At 51.1% G+C, this 11,916-nt stretch overlaps 3 protein-coding genes across 3 annotated transcripts; 1 reads left to right on the top strand and 2 right to left on the bottom strand.

Annotated features, from left to right (window-relative positions):
• Positions 1-1,344: 1,344 nt before the first annotated feature.
• AAFC00_002414 (uncharacterized protein) lies at positions 1,345-2,865 on the bottom strand (the record flags this gene model as incomplete). The annotated part of the gene is made up of 1 exon (XM_069341724.1): positions 1,345-2,865. One exon carries the CDS (start codon positions 2,863-2,865, stop codon positions 1,345-1,347), a length of 1,521 nt encoding a protein of 506 aa, XP_069198234.1.
• A 3,857-nt stretch (positions 2,866-6,722) lies between these two features.
• Positions 6,723-9,537, bottom strand: AAFC00_002415 (uncharacterized protein; the record flags this gene model as incomplete). The annotated part of the gene is made up of 3 exons (XM_069341725.1): positions 6,723-9,084; positions 9,140-9,437; positions 9,498-9,537. The coding sequence occupies 3 exons, from the start codon at positions 9,535-9,537 to the stop codon at positions 6,723-6,725; spliced, it is 2,700 nt and encodes an 899-aa protein (XP_069198235.1).
• Positions 9,538-11,215: 1,678 nt separating this feature from the next.
• AAFC00_002416 (uncharacterized protein) lies at positions 11,216-11,815 on the top strand (the record flags this gene model as incomplete). The annotated part of the gene is made up of 2 exons (XM_069341726.1): positions 11,216-11,518; positions 11,591-11,815. The coding sequence occupies 2 exons, from the start codon at positions 11,216-11,218 to the stop codon at positions 11,813-11,815; spliced, it is 528 nt and encodes a 175-aa protein (XP_069198236.1).
• Positions 11,816-11,916: the final 101 nt, after the last annotated feature.

The raw sequence follows: 11,916 nt of genomic DNA on the forward strand, positions 1-11,916 counted from the left end.
ACTGCGCCCAAGTGGCGTGCAGGGTGGCTCAGACATAATATTTCAAGGCCTTTTGCTTTCTCTACACCTACAAAAGACGATCATAAAGTCAAATGTTCGTCAACACAACTTGCTACTAGCGAGAATCGATATTCATCATGCTACGCTTAGGCGAGGGAGAGCTCTCACTAGCAATTCCTCCAGGCTTAAGGATGAGGGTCCCGAGTCTAGGGAATCAGTCTTTACAGACCAAGTATCGGTTGTTATTCTCCTTTATCCTGATCATGGTTATAGTACCGAGTATCTTACACGGTTATACTATGTTATTTCTCGTCTGTCTCCTTCTCCTGTTTATGGTCGTCGTCACAATATTTGATACACTAGAATCCCGCTATGCTTCCAACAGCGGGAAATTGTATTATGGCCACATAATACACTTCCTCCTTGTTAGTTTGTAAGTTTACAGAACTGTCCCAGTCAAACATGGCGGACACTTCCCTGCTTTCAGCTGACTAATACAATGCAGTGATTTGTCCCGCGGTCTGTGCCTTCTGGTCGTTGTTCATTCATCTCTTTGGCATAAGCCGTTCTTGTACTTGGCCCCAATGCCAGAATTCATTCAAGCCTTGCTATTGATTCGAATGCACGGCAGCTTTTCCCGGAGCCTCGAATATACAATCATCGAAGGACCGTGGATGGTGTATTCTTTATTGATACTACGATTCTCGCCTTTTGTGCCTCCAATTCTTTGTTTTATGCAGTGCATCAGACTTCAGATTTGAGAGACAAAAACCTTATCCGAGCACCTGCTTTTCGTCCTATGCTATTCCATCTCAATGGTGCAGCCTCTAGCTCTTTTGTTCATCTTTGGAACAGCAGAGTGGCTTAGGCGGCAAGTTAATCAAGGCAGACTAGCTGGCAAGGTGAGCAATCTTCTCGCTCCAACCACAATGTACTTCCTAACATAAGAAGCTCCATCGATGCGTTCGCGATATGGCGCTTTACGCTACGACTATATCCTCCGGATACATCCTAAGCGATACTGTACGCTACAGTACCGTGAATGTTGACGACCTTGTAGTCTTACTGAGTATTTTCCTGCTCTTCGCAAACTACTCGGTCTTCTTTTTCGTTTTAAAAGCGCCCTCCACCCGGACTGCGAATGTAGAGATGGAACTGTCGGGCCTACTCCAGCCTGATATTGACATGGATGGGTCAACTCCTGCAAGCGACTATGCCGACTCCTTATGACACAGCAGCAAGTCAGTCAGACGAGAATTGGATATCTGAGACTCCGGATATGGTTACACCTGTTCCTCTTGCGATATCTCGTATGGAATAGACTGAAATAGAGGCTGAATCCCACTACTCTCTGGTCATCGAGTACAACGGTCCGATGACCATCGTGTAGTACTGCTGCCTTAGCTCTACAATATCGGCTTTCAAGGGCGTGTTACCGATTCGTTGCTCCTCAACGTCCTCCAGACACAGTCGGACAATAGCCGCGTAGGACTCTGCTGTACGTCTCGTAAGCTCATTGTCAGCAAGCCACGCGATTATTTGCTGCACATTTGTTGGTTTCAGCATCTTTTCGTTATTGACCTGCCAGTCGGCACATAGTGAGACCAAGTCGAGCGCGATCGCGGCCCTGACGTAGATGGAGGCGGGTTGCGGCTCATCATCCTGCCATATTATCAAAGGTTCCCAGAGGCCAATCTCCAGAAGAATTACTCCCAAGCTATAGACATCATGACTGACACTGTACCGCTGTTTGGACGACACGCTTTGCCGACTGGGGTGACGATATAGTTTACGGGTCCATTCATCATCTTCAGTCCTGTCGCTGGTAGCTACACGCTGTCGTAAATGGTTCCAGTGTGATACAAAGGGCCTGTAGATAGGTGCAGGATCCATCGAAGACATATGAAAGACCATGATTGAGTCAGGACGGAGTCCCTTGTGGACAAATTGAGCGATATGAAGTATCCCGATGGCAGCTGCAATGCTGTGCGCCATACACAAGCGTTGCCTCGTGGAGATGTCGCCCTTTTGTGAATCGTTGGCGAGTATCTCCGCAAGTGTCTGTACGCTCGAGTCATTGAGCTCGACGGGGATGCGAAACACCAGCTCATTGCTCAAAGGTGTTTTCCGGTAGCCCATACAAGGTAATATTGCACACGTTTCCCCAAACATTTCACTACACTGACTCGATACTGTCAGTATCCGTGACAAGTCATTGACAGTCTGCTCAGCACGAACGTCGTCAGACTCGTATTCCTCAATCAACACCGACACTTCCGTCGGCTCTGCGTCTGCATCGGTTCCCTTTCTGTACTCGCCACGTGCTATACGAGCGAATCCATCCCATCCCAAATCAAAGGGCTCGTAATCGTGTCGTCCAAACATTCGGAATTTGTCCTCGGTGAGCAAATGCTGAGCGGTCTTCGAGGACATATGGCCTACGATGTCGATGCAGACGATGAAGTTCCGGGACTTGCTCAAACAGTCGTCGAGATCTTCTAAAACGACCTTGAGCTTCCGCTCGCCCGTGAGCGCAATGTAGAATCTTCGCGTCCTGCCCTCTTCATCGACGCATTTCTCGAGCACATTGCGAGCCTTGCGGGAGGCTTCAGCAAGGCCGTCAATATATTGTCTCGCTAGCTTGACATGTACAGATTTGTTGGACCTTGATAATATGGCAGTAGCAGCTTGGAGCTGGAGCTCCAGTTGCCCTTCGTGGAGCGGGTAGTCGTAAGTCTCCAAGTGCTGCAGGAACCTTGGCGCGTTCTTGAAACGCCGAACACGATCTCGAATCCACCTCGTGATCTCTATGATCTCCTTGATATCTCCTGGCAGCGATAGCAGACCAAATACGAATTCCGCCATTGTCGAATCGTGTTGTAGGCTATACAGGTACAAGTCCGCACTGTATGAGAAGTCTCTCTGCCAACCATCATAATGTCAGATCACTGCAGATAAGTAGTGCCCACGGCCGCCTGTTTCTCGTGTACCTCCCACTGCAGCCGTGTTTCTGCAAGTCAGCCTCAATGCAAGACTTCGTCTGAAATGGACGTTTACCTTAGCCATTGGCTGGCGGTATCATGACGTGGGGGCCATGACTCCACGTGGCGCAGAAGTTGGTAATCCAGGCCACACATGGCTCGAATCGAGGATACAGCATTTGGGCATCCTGGTAATGTTCCCCTTAAACAACGATAATCTGGCACTATATCTCTACACATGCAAGCATCGAAACACAGAAGATGTCGAAGTACCGTGTTATCCGGGACAGCGAAATAGGTCGCGGGGGCTTTGGTATGGTCGACCAAGTTCAGCGGCGTCAAGACGAAAAGGTGTCGTATAATACATATTCGCATACTCTACGTTTGACTGATCATCCCGAACCAGATTCTAGCACGGAAGACCATCCTCATTGATCAGAGAGATAGCTCGTTGTCCAAGGCACTGAAAGAATACGATATTGTCCGCCATTTAGATCATGATAACATTACGCCCTTCCTCGACTACGAGGTCGTTTCACGTGGAGGCCGTTCAAGAAAGCTTGTGCTTTATATGGAATTGTACGAACACAACAGTCTCAACGACCTTATCATACGACGTGAAAGGTAAGGTGTGGAGCGCCATGCCATCGTCCTACCTGAGCGCAGTGCTTATATCTGCATTAGAGATCATATGAATTATCTTCCAGAATCCTATATCTGGTCGATCATCTACCAATTAACGTCGGCGTTGATGTACTGCCACCATGGGATTCATGCTCATGCCTCCCTAGACATAGACCTGTCCACCCCAGCTTGTACGACGACCATCCTGCACCGAGATATCAAGCCAGCAAACAGTAAGATCTTTGTAATCGATAAAGCAAACTATTGCTCAAAGCGTGCTCAGTATTCCTGGCTAGCTCTTCTCAGACTGCTTTAGATGCCGTCAAACTCGGAGACTTCGGTAACGGCGTCATCATCAACTCCAAGAACAAGTCAACCTATGCGGGAACAGCGGAATATCTTGCGCCGGTATACTACGATACTTTTGGGATTTCAGCAGATACTGACCTCAGCTCCACAGGAAATAAGACAGAGCAATCCGGGACACAACATATGGACATCTGCATGCGATATCTTTTCGCTTGGCTGTGTGTCCACCCGACGCACTCTCGATCATAGAGTAATGCGCTCACTGTGACAGGTACACTGATCGAGTTGTGTGAACTCAAGAGAACTTTCGATTTTCACGTCACGAGCGAATCGTTGGCAACCCACAGCTTCGGGGAATTGGCCACTACTCTGATGATCTCAAGACATGCTTGAGGACTTGTATCAACTACTTCCCTGACAAGCGTCCAGACAGTCGTGAATTGTTCATCATCGCACGGGCTCACATGCAGGCAAACCCTGAACATCAGCTAGCCGTTCGTAATTACAGACTACTCGCGGCAGCATGTGAAGGGGACTTTGACACAGCCATGTTGCCCGACATGAATTCCTCTATAAACACGATGACAAGTACAGACGGAGAAAGTCCATTGCACAAGTCGATCTGTCATGGACATGTTGCACTAACGCAGTTCTTCATCGAGAAGGGTGCCGACGTCTCGAGCGGAAACAAAGAAGGTGAAACTCCGCTACATATCGCTGCTAGATATGCCTTAGCCGGCAGCGAAACTGTACTGTTAGATATGTTGATAGAGGCTGGTGCCTCATTGACAGCCTTTGACAACCATGGACGGACCGCTCTACACAGTGCAGCTGCTCACAATCAGACTGAGATGGTCAAAAGACTGTGTGACCATGGAGCAGACCCCGGAGCAAAAACCAGGGATTCGCGATCGCGTACGATACATGTAGCTGCTGAAAATGGCCATACTGATATGCTGGACACACTAGAATCTGTCGGGACGAATCTGCATGAACCAAAGCCCGATGGCGAAAACATACTCCACATTGACGCGAACGGTGGCTGGACATTTCTAGTCGGATATATCCTATCCAAAGGGTTCGCACCAGACATGCCGTTTGGTGATAGCAAGACATCGGCACTACATCGAGCTTGTGTTAATGGACACGAGGAGGTGGCTCTCGTGATGCTACAAAGCGGCGCTTGCGGTCGAGTCCAGGATCGATCGAAAACCACACCGCTACACTGTGCAGCTATAGCCGGGCATAGTGGTGTCATGAAAGTCCTCGTTACAGGCACAACGGATGGTCCTTCAGTGTCTACTTCGCCAGATGTAACAAGCACGACAATGGCTGATTTCGATCAGAGCAGAATGGCCAACATCGAGGCGAAGAATGGGGACGGTAAGACCGCACTCCACCTGGCTGTAGAACACAGGCAAGTGTCGGCAGTAGAAACACTTCTGGATCTGGGAAGTGATCCCAAGTCCCGGACAGCAGACGGAGACATCAGTCTGCATCTCGCAGCTCTCCGAAACTCAGTCAACATCGCGACAGTCTTGCTTCAACGAGATCGTGAACTAATCGACACTCGCGGCCTGCAACGCGCTTCTCCGCTGCACTACGCTGCGCGAAAGGGCCACGTGGAAATGACCAAGTACCTGCTCGAGACCTCCCTCGCAGCAGAAGATCACCCTTCTGAGGCTCATCAGCGTACATACGCCGGCGACACGATCCTGCACGTAGCCGCTTACTACGGGCATTCGAAGCTCGTGTACGAGCTCGTCGAGAACATGCGTTTCCCGGTCAAGCTGACGAACAAGCAGGGCCAGACGGCGCTGCATCTGGCTTGTCTCATGGGCCATCAGGACGTGCTGCGCGAGTTGCTGAGATGGTGTGTTGGAGAAGAATACTCGATTCGGTCGCGAGATGGTAAGACGGCGCGAAAGGTCGCCCAGGATGCGGGGTTTGATGCTTGTGTTAGACTGTTGCCTCCTCCCGGGGCGACTTAGTGAGATGAATATGGGCTTATGTTGGAACGACAAATGGATTTCTTATAGGCTCGCCAGTCTACCATTCTCAAAGTCTTTGACACTGAGATTTTCTTCATGAGGTCGAGGTCTAGCAAGACTCGTATGAAAGACATGAAAATGACGATCAGTGTTTCTCAAATCAGAGAGCCTCCGCAAAGCACACGCCATGGCAAGGATATTGTACATCTTCTGTCCGTGTAACCTACCATAATCTTCATCCATACCGCCACTTCACCGCTGGATCAGGCCTGCCTGTCTTCGCCTGTGGACCTGGAAGATTCGGACTCTTCGGTGTTCTGCGTCTTTGACACACGGGGTGAAGAATCGTGCACATGATACTATGCACCCTCAGCGATTCCTCAATTGGCCCTAATCTGAATCACAGGCAGAAGAGTGTATAATACCGTACATGCGTACCGTGGCATAAGCCTTTGTCTCATGCCTCCGATCTTTCCACTACATGTCGACCAGCCAGGTAGGTCCTGCCTTGGCGGTCCTGCCTTGGCGGTCCTGTCTGAACCGGAAGCTCTGAACCAGAAGGTCGAAGCCGATTTTCCCCCTTCGATCTTGTTGCAGAAGGAAGATCTTGACATACCTTAGTGTACGTGGACTCTATGCTCTTGTACTGTCAGTGATCTTTCCATCGTGAGTGACGCCAAAATCCGTCGGCTGTTCTGGTATCGGAATCCTCCACGACCGATTGTGGGACATTCGTGGTTTATATCGGATCGGTAGACTTTAAGCTTCTCTGGTTTTTTATGGTACAGAACGGAGCTACAAAATCCAAGCATGAAGCCTACCCTCGCCGCCTACGACGGAACCTCAGCGCGTCCTCCTCATCGCTGTCCTCGTCTTCAACGACAGTCGCTCTTGTGCTGCCGGTGGCTCTGGTCCTCTTCGGCGCACTCTGACCACTGGGTTGAGCGGCCGCTGCTCTCTTCGTGCCTTGTGTACGGGCCTGTGTCTGCGTCTGGGTAGTCTTTTGCGTCGTGCTGCGACTCGTCGAACCTCTGGACGTAGCAGTTGTATGCTCATGTGCGGCTGCTTCGATATCTGCGTCGCGTGCGGCGCCGGCGATCTCTTCGGGGTATATTTCTTCAGTGTCTGCGGCCTCGGCATCTTGGATTCGCGAGTTGCGTATACGGCGTCTGAAGCGAGTTTCATCGTGGTCGTCGAGCTCCACGCTGTCGTCTTCGGCGTCTTCTCTTGTGCCGATGGATGCTACAGACGCGTCCGTCTGGCCTCTTTGGGGCGGTGACTTGCGCATTGATTGTGAAGTGGTAGATCCGGCTGTACGCTGACTGGCTCTCTTCTCTTTTTCTTTGCGGCGTGTCTCGTCTATGCTTTCCAGCCAGTAATCTTCGCCGACTCCGTATGCTTTCTTCTGGACTTCTTCAAGAGGCACGATGACTCGGGTTCTCTGTCGATCATAGTTGCATTCATTTTCACCGGACCCATTCCTTTGCCGTCGGAATTTCTTAAAGTTCTTCCTTCCGTTCCAGCGGTCGTCCCATCGATCAGAAGAGGGTGCAGAGTCGTCTGAATATCGCATCCGCGGAGGCAGTTCTCTGCGGACAATCTCCATCTCCTCAACCAGAGCCAGGTTACGGATATCAGCTACATCCATGCCGTCGAATGCAGCACGTAGGTTTTCTTCGTCGCGGCGACGCGCCTCGTCTTCTGCTTCACGGCGCTCGGTCATGAGGGCTTTTACATCAAGCTCTTTCGCTTGGCGACGGGGCATAGGCTTCTTGGTCACCGTAAGCTGTTGGGTCGTGTCATCTTCTACGTCGATCTGTTCCTCTTGCGGCTGGGACGCGGCCTTTAGACGCTGTTCCTCCAGTTTACGCCTCTTCATTGCAGTGGCACCTTTGAGTATTCCATTCATAACATCTTCATGTGTTTCCTGTTGTAATTGCTCCAGAGGCATACCAGGACGTTTGCGCGTACTCTGAGGAGCGTTCGATCGTTGGGTCGCACTTCGTTGAGTTCCAGGCATTTGAGACTGGCTGGGATCCGGATATTCAGCTTCCATTGGATCGATTGACAGAGCTTGGCTCGGCTCGTGATGAGCTTCCTGTGGTGCAGATGCTTGATACGGAGTCATTGACGCCTCCGGTTTGAAATCCTCAAAGCCGCGGTACTTTGCCTGTGTAGCCCGCTGCCTTGCGGCCCTGCGCCTTGCTAAAGGTTCGGGGCTGGTACGTGCGGGTTCTTGCTGTGATTGTATTGCTGGGTCCTGACCTGGAGACTGTCGATCTGGAGACACTCCGAATCTACCTTCCGCGGCTTTCTGAACCGGATCATGCTGATCATGTGGCTGTCCCCTGCTATCTGCGTCGTCTTGGACCCGGGATTCAGAGGCGTCCGTAATTTCGGTGTCCACGGCTCTCTTGAGCTTGGATGCATCCACATCAAGAATTGCATCTAGCAACTCGTTCTGCTCCATACTCTGCTGGCCCAGTGTTGCGTCTAGCTTTTCGTAGTATCCTGGCGCTTGAACGCTGTTGTTACCAATACGCACAATTATTATGCCTCCTCGGGCAGCAGGGTTTATCTGTTGCTTGAGGTTGAACGAAGTATCGCCTTTCTTGTCAGCAATGTCACGGACGAAATTGACCATTTCGGACACATCAGTCTCGCCGGGGTCGACAAAGCGGACAACCGCCTTTCCTCCGCCTCCGGTGACCACCGGCATGAGTGAGTCGTACTGAGTCTGATCGTGGAAGATGAAGGTATACCTCGAGAATATCTCCGAGCGGGCTTCTTTGGGCAAAAACTGATCCGAGTTCGCGGGTCGTGGATTGGGTTCTCTACCTGGCGGCGGCAAGAAGTCAAGCTCGCGCGGCCAGTGGGCGTCAAAGTCGAGTTCTAGAAGAGATTGTGAGTCGAGGGTGTCCCTCTTCCCTGCAGCGGCCACGGCCTGGATGTAGGATTCGGTGACTACATAGCGACCGTTTACGAGAGCTTGGAGGACAGCAGAAGTATTGCGTTTAGTGGTGACCGTATGGGAAGTGTGTTGAGCGAAGTAATCGACGACGCATTTCATGTCAAGAGGTTCCAGTAGAGATCGATGTTCGGTGAGAGGATCTTCGGACTTTTTCCGAGCAGCTTTGGACAGGGAAGTGAATGAGAACGTCACGGGCGCCCATTTGATTCTTGAAAGGGAGATTAGTACTATCACGTTGAATCACGACGAGATTGCAGCAATACCTAAAAAGATCAGGATAGTTGCCGAGTCTCATAGCGACCTCGGTCTTGTCCAGAGTCTTGGACCCCTTTGACAGCTTATCGCCATCAACAGCGGTACCGAGTTTGGAACTATCAGTGAGCGTGAGCTTCGACCTGGCATGTAAACGAGCACTATCGCCAGCTTTAACATGGTCTACGGCAATGAGCAAATGCTGTCTGGAGACAGAACTGTGCTCCAAGTAGAATCCCGGTGCGCCTAGCTTTGGGCGGGTACGACCAAGGAGAAATTGCGTTCCGGGTCGAAGCCATACTCGTTTTTCTTTGGCTGTTTGTCAGCAGGGAGTCACAACTTGGACAATACCTGGTCGTGGAGTCATACTGTTGAATACCTGTGCCCCGTCACATTCGAGGAACCACATGGCGGCGGCGGCGATGGGCTGATGCGGAGTCCGGGCATCGACTGTTGCAGCAGTTCTACACTTGCAATGATGCTCAGTTGCGGCGCACCGTGGCCACCTGCATCCTCATCAACGGCTTCCAAATCGCCGGAACTTGTGCACGACGGGGATGCGGAGCGTTGATAGAACAATAGATGTAGGAGAAAGTCGCAACCGTCGGTTCGGGGATGACGCGACTGCCTGAAGTGGTGAAGAAGGCGAATGTACGCGGGGGGCACGTGCTTTGGCCGACCAAATTTATCCCGAAGAGGCAACCGAGTCATTGACTAATACAGTAGATATCCAACACATATACCTGCTTACCTACCTGAGGTAATATAGGAATTATTGCGAGGTATAAAAGTGTGCAGAGAACAAGTTCGTTATATGTAAAAGTCTATGTGTAAGGGGGTATCATGGTCCTCTAAAACTCCACTGAAATGGAATGCGAGATAAATCTAAGCTTTCTAGTCCACTGGTCTCCTCGCTCTCCGCGACGAGGATACCGACAAGACAGGAGGTCAACATTCCTTCTTGATTGACTTGAAAGTAGACATGATTGAACAGCGCAGAGCCATCTTTGCCTGCTCTACGTGACATTTCACCCTCTCCGCTAGAGTAAGATAGTAGGTAAGGCGTTCGTAATATTGTAGACTTTGCCTTCATAGACACTTTAAGCGTCCTTTTCAAGGCCCGTCTCTTCATCTTTACGACGGTGAAAATGCTACAACATTGAAGGTGTCACGCGCAACAAGCGAGGAACATTGCTGAGATTTTTGGAGCGAGCGAGTATAGCCCAGTCGAGAGAAGAGTGGCCCAGTCCAGAGGGAGGCGACATGAGACTCGATGTGGACCTCGACGCCGGCACAGCAGGAGGAGCCATAAGGCCAGGTGTGGGTTGTGGCAGCGGCGGCGGCGCCGTGGTTGCTGGAGGACTCAAAGCAGAGGCGCGTTGTGCTGAGTTCGGCGCAGGAAAGACTGGTGTTGCATCTCCATCAGGTTACTTCTCTTTCGGGTCCTCGGACGAGTGTACTGATTTCTCCTCTTCTGATCGGGCCTTTGCGATCCCCCGTTGTTGCTGCTGTTGCTGCTGTTGCTGCTTCGCCGGACGAAATCATTGCAGGATCGGGGTCACGTCGTCGGCGGATGGTGACAAGTCAGATATGTGATGGATATTACGAGCAATGAGATGCTCAGCCATGCCATTGTGCATGTATGTACCCAGGCGGCGCAGGGGCAGACGGGAACAAGAGAATACATCAACAAATCAAAAGAAGTCGTGACTCTGCGGCGGAAGGGGCGGGTGGCGAATTACAACATCGCCATACCAGTCATATTCTGTGAACAGATTACATTTCTCGGAGATGTTTCATTGGCAATATGAACTCCACAAGTTGAGAATGAGAAGAGCTACTTGTATCTTATAAGTGTAGTATTTATCAGGATATGAACAATAATATTGATGATAATGATTCTTCTCCACACGCCGATCGCGTCTCCACGTCATGCAGAGATGCACTCGATCCTTTATGTGATCTTCTTTATTATATTTCCTGACATAACGATCAACTCTAAAGACCTCTGTCGATTTCGAACATTGTATACACACACACACACGCTCATTCTCCTTCCTCTTCCCTCTAGTAGAACACCGCCCACCATGCTCTCCCGCGCCTTCCTCGTACCCCGCAGCCTCACCACCTCCGCCAGCACCACCAGTGCCCTCTGCACCCGCCGGCTCTGCGCTTCGTCTACCTCTACCTCCACCCACTTCCTCACAAGCGCATCGATCCGCGGCCTACGGACTCTGACAAGGCCGCAACAACAACAGCCGTACCTCTTTCACACGAGTCGACGATCAGCCTCGCACACGCCGCCGCTGGTGCGCTGGGCCTCGTCAAAGTCCGTTGCCGACGAGAAGATTGAAGAAATCACAGAGTTGTACGCCACTGCGAGGGACGAGGTATCTTCTTTTCAATTCATCAAGACACAGAGACAATGTCAGGAAATGCTAATGTGGCTTGTCTCTCGACAGTTCGAGATCGCAGCCGAGGAGACGGAGAACAACACCGTCTACGCCGAGGAAGACCGCGCGGCCGCGAGGCAGGAGCTCGAGCGCGTGCAGGAGGCTTACAAGGCCGTGCTTGAGGGGCCCGACAAGGACGTCGCCGACGAGGTCAAGAGACGTATCGGCCAGCGCATCAGGGAGCTCGAGAACGCCGTCGTCGCTATGGAGGAGATGGCCATGAATCAGGATTGAAAGAAAGTGTACATGTCTATGTCTGCATACTCGTTCGTACTCTGACAAATACGCAATTTCGTCAAGCTATGGTGCCCTCTGCTGCATGCCCAGATAGATAC

This window comes from Neodothiora populina (assembly GCF_041146345.1).
Source record: "Neodothiora populina strain CPC 39397 chromosome Unknown canker_contig_15, whole genome shotgun sequence".
Taxonomy (NCBI): domain Eukaryota; kingdom Fungi; phylum Ascomycota; class Dothideomycetes; order Dothideales; family Dothioraceae; genus Neodothiora; species Neodothiora populina.